The sequence below is a fragment of the Saimiri boliviensis genome, chromosome 6 (assembly GCF_048565385.1).
Source record: "Saimiri boliviensis isolate mSaiBol1 chromosome 6, mSaiBol1.pri, whole genome shotgun sequence".
NCBI classification, from domain to species: Eukaryota; Metazoa; Chordata; class Mammalia; order Primates; family Cebidae; genus Saimiri; species Saimiri boliviensis.
Window position 1 is genome coordinate 52,781,842 of NC_133454.1, and position 19,498 is coordinate 52,801,339.

At 43.3% G+C, this 19,498-nt stretch overlaps 1 protein-coding gene across 4 annotated transcripts in view; it reads left to right on the forward strand.

The window, feature by feature from the left end:
* Positions 1 to 153: 153 nt before the first annotated feature.
* Positions 154 to 19,498, forward strand: part of RNF214 (ring finger protein 214) — a 56,345-nt gene continuing 37,000 nt past the window's right edge. Inside the window, exons 1-6 of one of the 4 annotated variants that reach the window (XM_039470588.2) lie at positions 154 to 251; positions 1,764 to 1,876; positions 6,650 to 7,163; positions 7,852 to 7,911; positions 15,168 to 15,308; positions 17,200 to 17,339. In XM_039470588.2, the coding sequence (XP_039326522.2) occupies positions 1,770 to 1,876; positions 6,650 to 7,163; positions 7,852 to 7,911; positions 15,168 to 15,308; positions 17,200 to 17,339 (962 nt within the window). In that variant the 5' untranslated portion in view covers positions 154 to 251; positions 1,764 to 1,769. Of the gene's footprint in view, positions 301 to 1,763; positions 1,877 to 6,649; positions 7,164 to 7,851; positions 7,912 to 15,167; positions 15,309 to 17,199; positions 17,340 to 19,498 lie in introns of all 4 variants that reach the window. The other 3 variants (XM_074400656.1, XM_074400655.1, XM_074400657.1) reach the window with 3 other exon arrangements.

A 19,498-nucleotide genomic window follows, 5' to 3' on the forward strand; every position in this document is an offset into this window, starting at 1 on the left:
CGCCCCGGGAGAGTCCACCTGTATGTATCTCAGGGGTCTCCCGCAGCATCCCAGTGCCCCGGCGGCGACAGCTCTGGCCGCCAGAGGGCGCCGTCGGGGGCGGTGCGGCGCCACCGCGGCCTCTCCTCTCGCGGCCGGAGCCTCGCCCCCTCCGCTCGTGCCGCCGGAAGTGGGAGGTGCCGTGCGCGGGCCGGCGCTCGACCCCTCCCCCCGTGGCTCGGCCGCCCCCTCCCCCCGCTCCGCCCGCTCAGGTGCGTCCCGTCCCTCCCCCACTTTTCTCTCGGGGGCGCGGCGCGGGAGGTGTGTGCGGGGCGGGCGTGGGAGGGGGCTGCGGGGCGAGGGCCGGGGGCGGGGGTCGAGTGGGGGGCGTGGAGGGTGCTGTGAGAACCGAGGCGGGGGGTCCCGGCCTAGAAGTGGGATGGGGGGCTGCCAGCGGGGTGGGGGCCCGAGGGGAAGGGGTGGAGGGGGGTCTTTTCCGAGCCAGCGGCCAGCCTAGCAGTCCCCTGTGGAGGGTGGCGGAGGCCACCCAGCGCCGCTTCCCCCCATTGTCCCCTTCCCGTCTGTCCCCTGTTTTCGTCCGAGGACCCGTGGCTCCGGCGCCGCCGCCTCGCTGGTGGTCGCCCGGGTTGCGGAGTTCTTGGCACACTCAACCCTCCAGCCGGCTGTTTCTCCCCGAGCCACGGGCTCTCTAGCCCCGGAGTTGCATGCGTGACCCTTGTCCTGGGGTTTCGTTCACCGGGTGCCGAGAACCCCGGGCCCTGGGCTCTGTTGGAGACGGCATGTTTGCACCTGAGGGAGAAGTAATGGCGATTTGGGGCCCATTTTCTCCCAGGAGCTTTGTATAATGAGGGAAACTGAGGCACAGAGGTTCTGCGGTCTGTGACTGAGGTGTTGACACAGCCCTTTCTCCGTATCTACCCCGTGCCCTCTTCAGTGTTCCTGGGGGAATACCTGTGATGCTGTTAAAATAAAAGCAAGAATGCAAACTAACCTTATATTCACCCCCACCTCCCAAGTATTTTGATTTTCTTTTCTCCTCATAAGGTCTTAAGTTTGCCCTGCAGCATAAAAGATGACCTTTGATTTTTAAAAAAGGCATCCATTCCAGTTCCCTTACTTGTGTTGCCATGTTTTTCAGCTTGTCATTTTCATGCTAGAGAACCCAGGTTTCTTTTTTGCACCGCTAGTCACTCTGGAGAGTCTGTACTTTGCTCAGTTAGTGGGTATTAGGCCTTTCCCATCTGCGGGACAGGAAAGATGCACCCTGGATTGCCCAGTATGGCATTACTTGTTCACTTACTGGCAAGCACCTCCAAAAACTTCACTTAAATTAATGGAGAATGCTTTGAATATAACAACCATAAAGTGATTTTAAAACATGAGGTCTGATTGATACTAGGCCAAAAGGTACATCTTTTATTATAAATGATAGCAGACAAGGTAGGCATGGGACCACTTGGAAGATCCTCACAAACTATAATCTGTTGATTTAAATGACTACATTTCTGCCAAAAGTGAAAATAAGATCTTTGCATAGACTCCTAGATAATTACGTACATACAGTGACTCCTGAGGATTATGCCCACTGGGACCTTGCATGCAATGTCTCTTTTCAATACTCTTAAGTATTTTCTCCTGGAGCCCGGGTTTTTGTGTTTCTTTACTGGAACAACTCAGTTGTGTGGACATTCTGAGGGGGGAGAGATAACATTTGTTTTAAACTTTGGAAACTTGTAGCCTGTAATTTGTTTCTGAATGTACAGAGCATAATGGCAGCGTCTGAGGTCGCTGGTGTTGTGGCCAATGCCCCCAGTCCTCCGGAATCTTCTAGTTTATGTGCTTCCAAGTCAGACGAAGGCCTCCCAGATGGTCTAAGGTAATGTGTGGACTCCTGACTGGGAAGATTCATTTGGGTAAAGGGTTTTTGAGATGGTCTTGTGTAGCTGGTCTTTCTTTTTGGCTCTGATGGCACTGCACTAGCTTTTTTTTTTTTTTTTTCTTGCCCTGTCCCCCTACACTAACTTTTTAAAGGTAGAGGACTATCTGATTTATCTTTGTATTTCTGGTATCCAGCACAGCAGCCAATACTTAGCAGTCATGCTAAATGTTTAGGGAATAAGTAGATTAGAATATATGGGGTCAAACTTGTTAAAAAATGCCAAAAATTTTCAACCACTTCCTACATGGACTGTATGTTTGTTTAACCATATATTTATATGTTACATATGAGAAATGAGAAATGTTATATAGGCGTGGATAGCTAAGTATATATACACATGGAAACACAGTTACCCAAAGTTGCATTTTACAGTAGCTAATATAATTACATTGCTGTGTACAATGTTGAACTAAATGAGCTATAGTCATCCCACAGTATATGTTAGCGATTGGTTCCAGGACCCCGACTGAGGATAATACCAAAATCTGTAGTTACCCAAGTCCCTTACGTAAAATGGTGTGGTATTTTATCTGGGACAGGCACACACCCACCTCTCTCAAAACAATTAAAAAGATAAAAAAATTAAAAACATGTAAAATTTGCATATAACCTACACATGTCCTCCTATATACTTTAAATAATCTCTAGGTTATTTACAACAACTAATAAAATGTCAATGCTATATAAATGGTTGTATTGTTTAGGGAATAATAACAAGGAAGGATGTTCGTACGTGTTCATTACAGATGTAACCATCCAGTTTTTTTCCGAATATATTTTTTTAATGGTTTCAAATGTATTTCACTTTTAAATGATTTATTTTTATATTTTAAAAATGGACACAATAATTGTACATGTTCATGGTAGTGGATAGGGATGTATATGTAATGTATAGTGATCAGATCAGGGTAATTAGCATATCCATCATCTCAAACATGTATTCTTTTGAATATTTTCAGTCCGTGGTTGGTGGAATCCATGTATGTGGAACCCACGTTCTACATAAAGAGGCCAACTGTGTATTTTCCTTCAGCTCTTTTTTTTTTTTTTTTTTTTTTTTTTTTTTTTTTTTTTTTTGAGACGGAGTTTCGCTCTTGTTACCCAGGCTGGAGTGCAATGGCGCGATCTCGGCTCACCGCAACCTCCGCCTCCTGGGTTCAGGCAATTCTCCTGCCTCGGCCTCCTGAGTAGCTGGGATTATAGGCACGTGCCACCATGCCCAGCTAATTTTTTGTATTTTTAGTAGAGACGGGGTTTCACCATGTTGACCAGGTTGGTCTCGATCTCTCGACCTTGTGATCCACCCGCCTCGGCCTCCCAAAGTGCTGGGATTACAGGCTTGAGCCACCGCGCCCGGCCCTTCAGCTCTTTTTTGTTTGAGTTGGAATCTTGCTCTGTCCCCCAGGCTGGAGTGCAGTGGTGCAATCTCAGCTCACTGCAACCTCTGCCTCCCGGGGTCAAGTGACACTCCTACCTCAGCCTCCTGACTAGCTGGGATTTTGGCGCCCGCCACCATGCTTGGCTAATTTTTTTTTTTTTTTTTTTTTTTTTTGGTATATATTTCCTTTTTTAAAAGTTTAAGTTCTGGGATACATGTGCAGAATGTGCAGGTTTGTTACATAGGTATACACATGCCACGGTGGTTTGCTGCACCCATCAACCCATCATCTACATTAGGTATTTCTCCTAATGCTATATCCCTCCCCTAACACCCCACCCCCAACAGACCCCAATATATGATAGTCCCCTCCCTGTGTCCATGTGTTCTCATTGTTCACCTCCCACTTATGAGTGAGAACATGCGGTATTTGGTTTTCTTTTCCTGTGTTAGTTTGCTGAGAATGATGGTTTACAGCTTCATCCATGTCCCTGCAAAGGACATGAACTCATCCTTTTTTAGGGCTGCAGCCTGGCTAATTTTTATATTTTTAGTAGAGACAGGGTGTCACCATGTTGACCAGGCTGGTCTCAAACTCCTGACCTCAAGTGATCTGCCCGCCTTGGCCTCCCAAAGTGCTGTGATTACAGGGGTGAGCCACTGCACCTGGCTCCCTCAGCTCTTTTCTAGAGTACCTGGGACATCTAATACTTAACTACAGCTAACACTTAACTACATCTCTCTATGTGTTAACACATTTAATCTTCACAACAGTCCCAGGAGGTAGGTGATAATATTATTCCCATTTATAGGTGAGGAAACTGAGACACAGAGAGGTTAGTAATTTGCCCAAGGTTTCCAAGCTATGTTGGAGTCAGAGTTTGGATAAAATCAGCTACATGCACTAGTAATAATAATGGCAGCTAAGGTTTATTGAATGTTTACTATGTGCCAGGCACTGTACTGAGTACTTTATGTACATTCTCTTACATAATCGTCACAGCAGTTTTACAAATGAAGTAACTTGCCCAGAGTCAAACAGCTTGTAAATGGGGTTGGGGGGGAGGTGGGTGTCAGGATTCAAACTCAGATACTGTATATCCCTGAATTTTTAATTAAGCACCCCCTCACAGTTAACTCCCAGCAAGAAGGAATCAGCTTTGAGTGTTTATGGTGGTTCAAGTGTTTGTATTATTGAGTCAGAGTCTCCCTCTATCACCCAGGCTGAAGTGCAGTGGTGCCATCATGGCTTACTACAGCCTCCACCACCTGGGCGTAAGCAGTCCCCTCACTTCAGCCTCCCAAGTAACTGGAGCTATAGGCACCGGCCACTACTCTCAGCTAATTTTTAAATTTTTTGTAGAGACGGGGTCTTGCTGTGTTTCCCAGGCTAGTCTTGAACTCCTGACCTCAAATGATCCTCCTGCCTTCACCTCCCAAAGTGTTGGGATTACAGGCATGAGCCATTGCTGCTGGCCGAGGTATTCTTTCAGTTGTTTTATTTTGAACAAGTACTATTGAGGAAAGAAAGATGCCTCAACCTGAATCCTTAGTCAGTGCTGGTGGGTATGCTTAAGAGTGTCAGTTATAGAATTAGTTTAAAAAAAGAGGGTGGGGTCAAAGAAATTAAACATAGACTTAATTCCTGTGTTTAATTCCTGGGTGAAAGATGTACAACGTGAATGCTGGATGTCACTGTAAATATGTTTTAAAGACCTCTTTAAAAAGCAATACCTCGACTGGGTGCGGTGGTTCATGCCTGTAATCCCAGCACTTTGGGAGGCTGAAGCGAGTGGATCACCTGAGGTCAGGAGTTCAAGACCAGCCTGGCTAACATGGTAAAACCCCATCTCTACTAAAAATACAAAAATTAGCCAGACTTGGTGGTGGGTGCCTATAATCCCAGCTACTTGGGAGGTTGAGACAGGAGAATGACTTGAGCCTGGGAGGCAGAGGTTGCAGTGAGCCGAGATTGTGCCGCTGCACTCCAGCCTGGGCGACTAAGCAGGAGACTGTCTGGAAAAAAAAAAAAAAGCAATACTACTCTTCACCCTGGGTGACAAAGTGAAACCCTGTCTCAATAAAATAAATAAATAAAGCAGTACCTTGAAAGGCTGTGACAAATGACAGAACATCCTAATGTTAAGCATATGCATACTTACTGTCTGGGATAAAATATCTATTGACAGCTTCAATTTTGGATTCAAAATTGTCTGTACTTGAAACAACTTAAAGTGTTTCAAGACAGCTCTACTCTGGAAAACTGTTGAAGAAAAAAAGTGGTTCTGGTCAAAGATCTGTATAATGAGTTTGAATGAAAATTATTGTTGTGAAAGGTGAGAGGAATAAAAACAATATTTCTAAGTTCATATTTTATTATAATAATATGTATAACTAAATTAGTACATGTAGGCTGGCTGTGGTGGCTCACACCTGTAATCCTAGCACTTTGGGAGGATCACCTGAGGTCAGGAGTTTGAGACCAGTCTGGCCAACATAGTGAAACCCCGTCTCTACTGAAAATACAAAACTTAGCCAGGCATGGTAGTGCACGCCTCTAATCCCAGCTACTTGGGAGGCTGAGGAAGGAGAATGGCTTAAACCCAGGAAGTGGAGGTTGCGGTGAGCCGAGATCGCGCCACTGCACTCCCGCCAGCGCAATGGGAGTAAGACTCCATCTCAAAAAAAAAAAAAAAAATTAGTGCATGTAACTAAATTAAATATTCTAACTAGCATTAGGTAGTTTCATCTGTATCCCCAAAAGTTAATCAAATTGACTCTCAAAAATTATTTGGATCTTCAGAGTCATTTATGTTTGGCGATTTACTGTAGACTGTCTTTAGAACCCAGGTTTTTGGCTGGCTGTGGTGGCTCACGCCTGTAATTCCAACACTTTGGGAGGCTGAGGTGGGCGGATGGATCCCTTGAACCCAGGAGTTCGAGACCAGCATGGGCAACATGGCAAAATCCTGCAAAAAATACAAAAAATTATCTGGGTGTGGTGGCATGTGCCTGTAGTCCTAGCTACTTGGGAGGCTCAGGTGGGAAGATCCCATGAGCTGAGGAGGTTGAGACTGCAGTGAGTCTTGATTGCGCCACTGTGCTCCAGCTTGGATGACAGAGTGAGATCTTCTCTAAAAAAAAAAAAAAATACAAAACTAGGTCTTAACCACTAAGTTATACTACCTGCACATGGCATGGACATCACTGGGTTTAAAGTAAGTTCTTCATTATGATAATGGGGAGTGTTTATATAGTCTAGTTTTGTTCTTCTAGTAGTTACATTGAAAGTATTACACTATACTTTTCTTATTATCTTATCTGTTTGCTAGCACCAGAGACTCTGCACAGAAGCAGAAGAACTCGCCTCTATCAAGTGTAAGTAGCCAAACGGTAACCAAGGAGAATAACAGAAATGTCCACTTGGAGCACTCGGAGCCGAATCCTGGTTCATCAGCAGGTGACACTTCTGCAGCGCACCAGGCGGTTTTAGGAGAAAACTTGGTAGCCACAGCCCTTTGTCTTTCTGGCAGTGGGTCTCAGTCTGATTTGAAGGACGTGGCCAGCATAGCAGGAGAGGAAGGAGGGGATACAAGCCTCCGGGAGAGCCTCCATCCAGTTGCTCGGTCTCTTAAGGCAGGGTGCCATACAAAGCAGCTTGCCTCCGGGAATTGCTCTGAAGAGAAATCCCCACAAGCCTCCATCCTAAAGGAAGGCAGCAGGGACACGGGCTTGGATTTCCGACCTGTAATGCCTCCAGCAAATGGGGTTGAAGGAGTCCGAGTGGATCAGGACGATGATCAAGATAGCTCTTCCCTGAAGCTTTCTCAGAACATTGCTGTACAGGTCATGTGTCGAGTTTCTGCTACTAAAATGGAATTGGCGGGGAAGGGTTCAGGGTAGGAGGTAGTTCTTCATATTTGGTGGCGAATTTGCTGTCTTTTTTTTTTTTTTTTTTTTTTTTTTTGCTAGCAACCATCATACTGCTTTCTTACAGTGCCATGCAATGACTTCATTCTGATCTTCAGTAAATAAGAAAGTCAGTAGCCCCTGTCTAATCTTACGGCAAGTAGGAATTTTATGGCCTCCGTATAGTCTCTTTCACTGAGTAACAGATGAATGCAGGATAATAGCATTCATATTTATCACCTTTGTCCTTGCAGGAAGAATCCTTGTTAATTCTCTGAGTCACATTTTAAGAAGTACAGTGTATCCTGCCGTCTAGTGATAGGTGGCTTTGTTGGAGGAGAAAGCATGGGCACAACAGACTGTAGAGGGCAGACTTCTCATCTCAGACTTGAGGCTTTCTCTCAATCGTTGGGTCTTGTTCAGGTTCTTTTGTGGAACCAATGATTAATGCAGTATAGATGTTGGTGTCCCTTTGCCAGAACTACATTGCTTAGCTTGCTTGGGAGCTGGTAAGGGAAAACAGCAAAAAGTTAGTTACCTCTGGCAGAATTCTAGGAGTTAGTGGTTCTGCCTGTTTTAAAGTATCTCTGAACAGTTCTAAATAAAACTGTTTTTTCCTTTATAGACTGATTTTAAGACGGCCGATTCAGAGGTAAACACAGATCAAGATATTGAAAAGAATTTGGTAAGTATTTAAACTGTCATTGTTGTTACATGAAACCATTCGGAGGATCTAGAGGCAATATCACCTCAGTTAGAAAAGGTGCAGGAGTCCCCTTCATAAAATTCCTGACAGATTATCAGTTAACTTTTCCCTGGTAACTTGCAGACATGGGAAGCTTACTACCTCACAAAGCAACCAGTTACATTTAAAAAAAAAAAAAAAAGGTAGCTCTGGCCAGGTGCGGTTTCTCACACCTTGTAATCCCCAGCACTTTGGGAGGCCAAGGCAGGTGGATCACAAGGTCAGGAGTTCGAGACGACCTTGACCAACATGGTGAAAAACCCCGTCTCTACTAAAAAAGTTACAGAAATTAGCTAGGTGTGATGGTACATGCCTATAGTGTTAGCTACTCAAGAGGCTGAGGTGGGAGGATCACCTGAGCTCAGGAGGAGGAGGCTGTGTGAGCTGTGATTGTGTGATTGTACTGTAGCCTGGGTGACAGTGAGACTGTCTGAAACAAAAATTAAAGAAAAGGCCAGGCATGTTGGGATTACAATCCCAACACTTAGGGAGGCCAAGGCTGGTGGATCACCTGAGGTCAGGAGTTCCAGACCAGCCTGACCAACATGGTGAATACCTGTTTCTACTAAAAATACAAAAATTTAGGCCAGGCGCGGTGTCTCACACCTGTAATCCTAGCACTTTGGGAGGTGGAGGCAGGCGCATTGCCTAAGCTCAGAGTTTGAGACCAGCCTTGGCAACATGGCGAAACTCTGTCTCTACTAAAAATCCAAAAAAATAGCCTGGCGTGATGGTGCTTGCCCGTAATCCCAACTACTCAAGAGGCTGAGGCACGAGAATAGCTTGAACCTGGGAGGCAGAGATTGCAGTGAGCCAAGATTGTACCACTGCACTCCAGCCTGCGTGATAGAGCTAGACTCTGTCTCAAAAAACAAACAAATGAACAACAACAAAAAAATTAGCTAAGGGTGGTGGTGCATGCCTATAATCACAGATACTTGGGAGGCTGAGGCAGGAGAATTGCTTGAACCCGGGAGGCCGAGGTAGCAGTGAGCTGAGATTGAGCCACTGCACTCTAGCCTGGGCAAGAGAATGAGACTTCATGTCAAAAAAAAAAAAAAAGTTCTGACTGGGCACAGTAGCTCACGTCTGTAATCCCAGTACTTTGGGAGGCCGAGGTGGGTAGATCTCTTGAGGTCAAGAGATCGAGACCATCCTGGCCAACGTGGTGAAACCTCGTCTCTACTAAAAATACAAAAATTAGCTTCTCATGGTGGTGCACACTGATAGTCTCAGCTACTCAGGAGACTGAGGCAGGAGAATCACTTGAACCCTGGAGATGGAGGTTGCAGTGAGCTGAGTTCGTGCCACTGCGCTCCAGCCTAGCAACAGAGCAAGACTCAGTCTCAAAAAAAGTTCTGATTATAGCTTTCTCTTGAGCTTTATGGAATAAATCCAGTTCCTTTTTTCCTTGTTAGCCTTGTGTATATTTAAAGTTTTTTTATGCCTCTTCCCCTTATTCTCTTATTCCCCAAGTTCAAACCTTTCCAGGTGAAACATCCCCAGATGTTTTTAATATTCTTTTTGATACTATTTTCCATTTCTGTATTATCATTCTGGTTACTTTCACCTAGACATGTTCCATTTTATCAATAATTTGTTTTAAAAAGCGATCTTGAGAACCATATGTAATAGTATAGAGGTAGTATAATTACTTTACAATACAGTGGGTCTCTTGGTATCTCTCATTCTAGGCAGTATTTCTTAAGCTTATATTGACTTATTTTGGCAACTCTGTCATACTGTTAAGCTTTTAGTCAAACTCCATCCAGTCTTTTTTCCATGTATTATTTGTCTTTCTAATTTTATCCCCAGATAGTTGGTTTTTGAAGCATGAGTAGAGAGCATCACACCTATCTTTGTTAAAATGTTCCCTTTGATCCATCCCAGGCTTTTTGTGGCTAAAACTTCCACCTTTAAATATATCGATATCTAAATGTACATTTTTTAAAGGGAAAGTAATGCTGGGAAAGGCACCTTAGGAAGAGGTCTTTAGGGTAAGATAGGTTAATTTGCCGGGCGCGGTGGCTCAAGCCTGTAATCCCAGCACTTTGGGAGGCCGAGGCGGGTGGATCACAAGGTCGAGAGATCGAGACCAACCTGGTCAACATGGTGAAACCCCGTCTCTACTAAAAATACAAAAAATTAGCTGGGCATGGTGGCGCGTGCCTGTAATCCCAGCTACTCAGGAGGCTGAGGCAGGAGAATTGCCTAAACCCAGGAGGCGGAGGTTGCGGTGAGCCGAGATCGCGCCATTGCACTCCAGCCTGGCTAACAAGAGCGAAACTCCGTCTCAAAAAAAAAAAAAAAAAAAAAGATACGTTAATTTATGAAGAGGGTATTAAAAAGAGAAAGTGCTTGTAGCAGCCAGATAGAGTGGATATTTGCTACAGATTGAAGAAATTGAAGGGCAGACGGAAAAAAGTTATTGGTGGATATTAACCAGATGAAGCCAATAAAAATTTTAAAATAGAGAGTAGCAACTTGGGACTTAATTGTAACAGTCAAGTTACAATTAGCAGGAATGAAAGGAAACCCAGCCAGTTACTGAGCCAAAAGAGGCCCAAGGTTGTGTTTTGTTTGGCTCTATTTATGAGTGGTAGTGAGGTCCATATGCTTTTAAAAAGGAAGTGAAGCCGGGTGCGGTGGCTCACGCCTGTAATCCCAACACTTTAGGAGACCAAGGCAGGCATATCACCTGAGGTCAGGAGTTCAAGACCAGCCTGGCCAACATGGTGAAACCCCCTTTCTACTAAAAAAACAAAAATTAGCCGGACATAGTGGCTGTTACCTGTAATCCCAGCTACTCTGGAAGCTGCTCCAGAGAATTGCTTGAACCTGGGAGGCAGAGGTTGCAGTGAGCCCAGGCTGGGTGACAGAACGAGACTCTGTCTCCAGAAACAAAACAGAACAAAAAGGCAGTGAAACTAAGCAGGTTGTTAAGCTTGGTGGCAGTACAAGAAACCTGACTCCTGTTTTCTACCCTTTTCATATATTTATGACCATTGCCCACTACCTACGTTTGAAATTGTTACTCCTAGTCCTAGGAACCAGCTAGCCACTGTTGAAGCAAAGTAACAGTGTATAAACCCTTCGGTTCATTAAGATAGACAAATTGGTTCAAGCATACCTTTAAGTTATCTCCTTGTGTGTTGTAATAGTATGTACCTTATGACTTTTTTCCATGATACTAGTTTTTCCCCTGATCCTGTGTCCTAAACATGCATCATAGGTGGGGTGCAGTGGCTTATGCCTGTAATCCCAGCACTTTGAGAGGCTGAGGTGGGTGGATTGCTTGAGTCTAGGAGTTCAAGACCAGCCTGGGCAACATAGTTTGACCTCATCTCTCTAATAATAATAATAATAATAATTTTGAAAAATATATTTTAGAAAAGGAAGTAAAAGGAAAGAGCTGCGGTTAAAAAAAAAAAAAAAAAAGGCAATGTGTGGTGGCTCATCCCTGTAATCCTAGCACTTCGGGAGTCCGAGTTGGGTGGATCACTTAAGGTCAAGAGTTTGAGACTAGCCTGGGCAACATGGTAAAACCCTGTCTCTACTAAAAATACAAAAAAAATTAGCTGGACATGATGTCGTGTGCCTGTAATCTCAGCTACTTGGGAGGCTGAGGTGGGAGAATCAGTTGAACCCAGGTGGCAGAGATTGCAGTGAGCCAAGATCGCTTGAACCCAGGAGGCAGAGATCGCAGTGAGCTGAGATCACACCACTGCACTCCAGCCTGGGAGACATAGCGAAACTCTGTCTCAAAAAAAAAAAAAAAAAAAAAAGAGTTGGGTGCAGTGGTTGACACCTGTAATCGCAGCACTATGGGAGGATTTTTTTTTTTTTTTTTTTTTTTTCAGTTCTTAGTTCTCAAGTTTATTATGAAAAACACTGCAGTGCTCTTGTGCAGTCACATCGTCTTACAGGAAGGGGAAAAAACAGTTCTGTTCAAAACAACTCACCAGGTTCTGACAACAACAAAGAACAACATAGGGCTGAGATTTGAGTAAGGAATAAACTGAGTGCAGACAAATCATATAATTAAATTAAATGGTATCCCTGAAAATAAAAAAAAAAACAACAATTTCAAAACTCACAAGTAGAGGGGAGGCCTTGGTACTTATTTTTAAAAATGTTCATTAAGCTCCAATGATTGTTTGCTGCTATCCTTATCTACAGTCATGCTAAGTAAAGCTATATCTAAATGGAAGTTAAATTGTATTCACGAGGTGTTAATGTTTACATCTTATCTGCAGTCTCTCAGAGAAAGCAAAAGTAACTACAAATAGCGCTATGCCAGAAACTGGTTTCTTGACCAACAATGTCGCTTCAGCATGCAATGAACTGGTTCATTCTAAAGTGGTCACGGCTGTTGATGACAAGAGGCTTTGTATATTTATATGGCACATCTTTTGGTCCGTGTGAAAACAAGTTTTTTGAATGTTAACTATTTTCTGACACTTTGGAGTTACTGTTGCTCTTCCCATTTCCATCCAGCACTATGGGTGGATTGCTTGAGGCCAGGAGTTTGAGACAGGCTTGGCCAACATGGCAAAACCCCTTGTTTACTAAAAATACAAAAATTAACTGAGCGTGTTGGTGCATGCCTTTAATCCCAGCTACTTGGGAGGCTGAGGCACAAGAACTGCTTGAACCCGGGAGACAGAGGTTGCAGTAAGCCGAGATTGTGCCCCCGCATTCTAGCCTGGGCAACAGAGTGAGACTATGTCTCAAAAAAAGAATAATCTGCTGGTTTCAACTTTTCTTTGGTTAAGATCCTCTTTCAGAATCTTTTGGAAACTGAATTCTCGTCTCAAAAGAATATAACATACACTAGTTGCAGAGAGTTCAAAGATTCCCTGAGGTTCACCTGTAGAATCCAGGTTCAGAATTGCTAGAAAGGCATGATGCTGAGGAGTCAGCTATTTGGGACGGCTTAGTCACATTTCAGTACATGAACTAAAGATTAGCTTATGCCAAAGCCAAAGTTCTATCTTGAGAGCCTTTTTTTTATTTTTTATTTTATTTTATTTATTTATTTTGAGACTGAGTCTTGCTCTGTCACCCAGGTTGGAGTGCAATGGTGTGCACTTCACTCACTGCAACCTCTGCCTCCCAGGTTCAAGCCATTCTCCTGCCTCAGCCTCCCAGCTAATTTTTGTATTTTTTCTTTTTTTTTTTTTTGAGACGGAGTTTCGCTCTTGTTACCCAGGCTGGAGTGCAATGGTGCAATCTCGGCTCACCACAACCTCCGCCTCCTGGGTTCAGGCAATTCTCCTGCCTCAGCCTCCCAAGTAGCTGGGATTACAGGCATGCGCCACCATGCCCAGCTATTTTTTGTATTTTTAGTAGAGACAGGGTTTCACCATGTTGACCAGGATGGTCTCGATCTCTTGACCTCGTGATCCACCTGCCTCGGCCTCCCAAAGTGCTGTGATTACAGGCTTGAGCCACCGCGCCCGGCCTAATTTTTGTATTTTTAGTAGAGATGGGAATTTCACCACGTTGGCCAGGCTGGTCTTGAACTCCTGACCTCAAGTGATCTGCCCGCCTTGGCTTCTCAAAGTGGTGGGATTACAGGCATCAGCCACCTCGCCCAGCCTTGAGAGCCTTTTATAAAAATTATTATAATATGATGTTTCCCCCATTCATTTCTAAAAATTTTTTAAATGGTTATTATTTAATGAAAAAATTCAGTTTACACCTCTCAGTTTAAATATTACACAGGCTACTTCATACCAAATGTGTTTTTTTTTTTTTTTTTTTTGAGACGGAGTTTCGCTCTTGTTGCCCAGGCTGGAGTGCAATGGCGCGATCTCGGCTCACCGCAACCTCCGCCTCCTGGGTTCAGGCAATTCTCCTGCCTCAGCCTCCTGAGTAGCTGGGATTACAGGCACACGCCACCATGCCCAGCTAATGTTCTGTATTTTTAGTAGAGACGGTGTTTCACCATGTTGACCAGGATGGTCTCGATCTCTTGACCTCTTGATCCACCCGCCTCGGCCTCCCAAAGTGCTGGGATTACAGGCTTGAGCCACCGTGCCCGGCCCCCAAATGTGTTTTAAGTCCACCCTCTTCAAATTTAATGGTCCCTTTGAAAAGTAACCATTGATTTTCTTGATTTACTGACATGGGGGTGGAAGAACTAAACTGTTTTCAGAAGCACTTCTATTTATTTATTTATTATTGTTATTTTTTGATAGAGGCCAGGTATTGTTGTGTTGCCCAGGCTGGTTATGAGCTTCTGGCCTCAAGCAGTCTTTGCACTTTGGCCCCTCAAAGTGCTGGGATTATAAGCAGGAGCCACTGTGCCTAGGCTAGAAGCTTTGCTTCTAATCCCTACTTTATATGAAAGCGTGCTGAATTGTTCAGTCTGAATACCAGGTTTTCAGACCTCTTGAGTAGATCCATCAGTTTTCAGTGTTATTATTAAGCAGTAAGGAATCATGTTCATGGATGCTTTTTTGAGACAGTCTTGCTTTGTTGCCTAGGCTGAAGTGCAGTGGCATGATCTCAGCTTACTGTAACCTCTGCCTCCCAGGCTCAAGTGATCATCCCACCTCAGCCTCCCAAGTAGCTGGGACTAGAGTTGAGTGCTGGCTGGCATACTCAGCTAAGTTTTAATTTTTTTTTTTTTTTGAGATGGAGTTTCGCTCTTGTTACCCAGGCTGGAGTGCAATGGCGCGATCTCGCCTCATCACAACCTCCGCCTTCTGAGTTCAGGCAATTCTCCTGCCTCAGCCTCCTGAGTAGCTGGGATTACAGGCACACGCCACCATGCCCAGCTAATTTTTTTTGTATTTTAGTGGAGACGGGGTTTCACCACGTTGACCAGGATGGTCTCGATCTCTTGACCTTGTGATCCACCCACCTCAGCCTCCCAAAGTGCTGGGAAGTTTTAAATTTTTTTAGAGGCAAGGTTTTGCCATGTTGCCCAAGCCTGTCTCTAATTTCTGAATGCAAGCAATCTGCCCACCTCAGCCTCCCAAAGTGCTTCGATTATAGGTGTTAACCACCATGCCCAGCCAATTTCATCATATTTTAATGAATTTAAATGAATATAGCCACATATGGCTAGTGGCTTCAATATTGGATAGTGTAATCATAGAGCTCTATACAATACCTTGGACAGGCACTAGTGAATGTTTCTTGTGATTAAATTAGGAAATAAACTTTTCTGGTCTTGTTCATAATAGGATAAAATGATGACAGAGAGAACCCTGTTGAAAGAGCGTTACCAGGAGGTCCTGGACAAACAGAGGCAAGTGGAGAATCAACTCCAAGTGCAGTTAAAGCAGCTTCAGCAAAGGAGAGAAGAAGAAATGAAGAATCACCAGGTATTCTGTTTATATTGTAATTGTCAATGAGTTAAGCAACAGTCCCTGATCAAATTTTAATTTTTTTTAAACTTTTTATTTATTTTTGAGACAGAGTCTCACTCTGTCACTCAGGCTGGAGTGTAGTAGCCCCGTCTTGGCTCACTGCAGCCTCTGCCTCCTGGTCTCAAGCGATCCTCCCACCTCAGCCTCCCAAGTGGCTGGAAACACAGGTGTGTGCCACTATGCTTGGCTCATTTTTTGTATTTTTGGTAGAGATGGGGTTTACCATGTGCCCAGGCTGGTCTTGAACTCCAGACTCAAAAAGTTCAACCGCTTTGGCCTCCCAAAGGAGGCCTTTTTATTTCAGTTAACTCGAAAATAAAGTTTGAGCTATCCATGCCAGGCTCAAACTTTGATTTTATTTTTGAGTTAATTGAAATAAAAAGGCAAGGTCGAGTATGGTGGCTCACATCTGTAATCCCAGCACTTTTAGAGGTCGAGGCAGGTGGATCACTTGAGTCTAGTAGTTCAAACCAGCCTGGGTGACATAGCAAAACCCTATCTCTACCAAAAATACAAAAAATGAGCTGGGCATGGTGGTGCACACAAGAAACATTCACTAGTGCCTGTCCAAGGCATTGTGGTCCCAGCTACATGGGAGGCTGAAGTGGGAGGATTGCTTAAGCCCAGGAGGCAGAGGTTGCAGTGAGCTGATATTGTGCCTCTGCACTCCAGCCTGAGTAACAGAATGATACCCTGTCTCAAAAAAAAAAGGTGTTAATACTCATAGACTTTCAGTAGAGAATGTCTGGATTAATTAGATACATCTGTGTTATATTATACAGCTATTTTTGAATTAGATCCATATTTATTGACTTAATACAATTCATGTCAAGTAAAAGAAATCAGGATATAAAATAATGTATGTAAAATGACTTCATTAAAAAAAAAAAGCAAAGAAATGCATACGTAAGTACACGTGCGTGTGAGCATAGAGAAAGATGTGAAAGTGTAATATAAAGCAGTTAACATATTGATTACTCTTATGGGTGGAAGTGGTATGAAGTGGGGGTGGGGGTGATTCTTCATCATCTTTGTATTGTTTTACTTTTTTTTGAAACTGGGTTTGTTCTGTTGCCCAGGCTGGAATACAGTGGGTATAATCAAGTCTCACTGTATCCTTGACCTTCTGGTGTTGAGCTATCCTTCCACCTCAGCTTCTCGAGTATCTGGACCACAGGCATGTGTCACCACGCCTGGCTAATTTTTTTATATTTTGTAGAGACAAGGTCTTTGTATGTTGCCTAGATTGGTCTCTAACTCCTGGACACAGTGATCTTCCTGCCTTGGGTTCCCAAAGTGCAAGGATTATAGGCATGAGCCACTGCTCCTGGCCTGGTTGACTCCTAATTGAAAAAATAAAAAAGACATATGTGTTTGTGTGTGTGTGTGTGTGTGTGTATTTGTTGTTAAATAATGAAACAAATAAAACCTATATATAATAAAGTAGACTCTTCACAAAACGAAACAAGACAATGTTTGTTGTTTGTACAGACTCCCACCTGGTACAAGAACTTTTTTCTCAGCATTCTTGACAGGTGTTCATGTTCATTCAGCCTTTATTTGAACACCAGTAATGGAGAGCTTACTGCTTCACAAGGCAGTGTATTCTGTTTTTGAACAATTGTGATTCCTAGAAATTATTTTTCCTGTTGAGTTGCAATCTGCATTACTGTAACCTTCTCCTTTAGGTCTGAATACTGGCTTTTGGAGCTACTCATCAACCATATTCTTTGAATTCACTAAAGTCAATATGTGAATTTGTGATAGTTGAAAATAACCTTCACATCAAAAGAGCTAACTTATTTTCTTTTTTATTTGTGTGTGACTGTAATTGTGTGGAACTCAGGAGATACTAAAGGCTATTCAGGATGTGACAATAAAACGAGAAGAAACAAAGAAGAAGATAGAGAAAGAAAAGAAGGAGTTTTTACAGAAGGAGCAGGATCTGAAAGCTGAAATTGAGAAGCTTTGTGAGAAGGGCAGAAGGTAACTGATGTTAAGAATAAAAACCTTGTGTGTATGTATATATGCACGAGGGGCCAGACCCATTTGTATTTGTAGTTTCTCTGCTTTCAATTTAATTTTTATTTGAAAAACAAGTGTAGAAGTAAAAACTCTCCAATGACTTTAGCTTTTTCAGTATCAAACATTAGACTTAATAGCAAAAAGTTCAGAGATTTATCAATACTTTGAAATAATAGCAGTTAATTGTTGAGTCCAAGTATGGTCAAGATTTTGATACAAGCTGGATGTAGTGGCTCACACCTATAATCCCAGGGCTTTGGGATGCCAAAGTGGGCGGATTGCTTGAGGCCAGGAGTTTGAGACCAGCCTGAGCAACATAGCAAGACCTCCTCTCTACAAAAAAATGAAAAAAAAAAAAAAAAATGAGGGCATGGTGGCATGTGGCTGTAGTCCTAGCTACTTGGGAGGCTTAGGTGGAAGGATTGCTTGAACCCAGGAGTTCCAGACTATATATAGTGAGCTACGATTACACTACTGCATTCTAGCTTGGGTGACAGAGCAAGACCTTGTCTCTTAAAAAAAAATTTTTTTTTGTTATGTATCTGACCCTGATTTCACTTTATAACCTGATATTTACAAGTTCAGACCATGGGCCAGGCCTGGTGGCTCACATCTGTCATCCCAGCACTTTGGGAGGCTGAAGAAGGCAAATCACAAGGTCAGGAGATCGAGACCATCCTGGCCAACATGGTGAAACCCTGTCTCCACTAAAATACAAAAAATTAGCCGGGCATGATGGCGCATGCCTGTAGTCCTAGCTACTCAGGAAGCTCAGGCAGGGGAGTTGCTTGAACCTGGGAGGTGGGAGTTGCAGTGAGCCAAGATCGCACCACTGCACTCCAGGCTGGTGACAGAGCAAGACTCTGTCTCAAAAAAAAAAAAACAGGTTTAGACCATGAGCATATTTTGAATGATTACACTCATGTTATTCAGCATCCAAAGTAAATTTCAAACAGTAATGTTGTCAGCTATTTGTGAAAGAATTCTGTAATACTAAGTTAGTGGATTTGTGTCCTTTTCTGGGTACTGCAGAAAAAGCAAAGTGTGCATAGAAGTTGGTCAAATTCTCTCAATTTTCTAAGTTTCTTGAAATGAGCTGTTCGGAAATTGGAATAGCTATGAATACTCTGGTTTTATTTAAATTCTACCAAAATGCATTTTATTTTATAAAAAAAATCTTGGCTTTTGCTATGGATTTGGTATCCTTCAAAAAAAAATCTTGGCTTTTGCTAATGCGTCAGACTGCTGAGTTAGCAAGCTCATAGCTGAATCATTTTCTGAGTCTCCAAGATGATAACTGTGAAGCTCAACATGAGGAAGAGTGTTTGAGAGAAAGCTTGTAGACCAATCAGTTGTTCTGTTGAGAACCTATGATACTGAATAATTAGAAGGTGGGTCAGTTGTCTATAATGATCATTTTCCAGCAATTATGAAGAGTGTACCTGGAGTAGAACACTATTCCAGCCACTGTTAGTGATCGAAGCAGTTGCTTCCACCCCATGACATGACCTCTGCCTTTGTCTTAACAATCTACATGGGGAAGATGAGCATAGAAATGTACATGTAGCAACTTAGCAGCAGGTAAAGTGTAGAAACTGGGAAGATGAGTCTGTAATGCTATTCTAAGCCCTGTAGAAAATTTCCTTTTGATGTGTGCTCTTTATTTATTTATTTATTCATTTATTTTGAGACAGAGTTGCGCTCTGTCACCCAGGCTGGAGTGCAGTGGTGCAAATCTCAGCTCACTTCACTCTCTGCCTCCTGGGTTCAAGTGATTCTTTCGCCTCAGCCACCTGAGTAGCTGGGATTACAGGTAAGTGCCATTATGCCTAGCTAATTTTTAAAATTTTTTATAGAGATGAGGATTTCACTCTGTTGAACAGACTGGTCTTAAACTTCTGGCTTCGAGCAGTCCACCTGCCTCAGCCTCTTAAAGTGCTGGGATTACAGATGTGAGCTACTGTGCCCAGCCTTTTTTTTTTTTTATTTTAATTTTTTTACCTACAACAAACTCACTTTTACTCTTTACATTCTTTTTTTTTTTTTGAGACGGAGTTTTGCTCTTGTTGCCCAGGCTAGAGTGCAGTGGACACTGTTGGCTTACCACAACCTCCACCTTC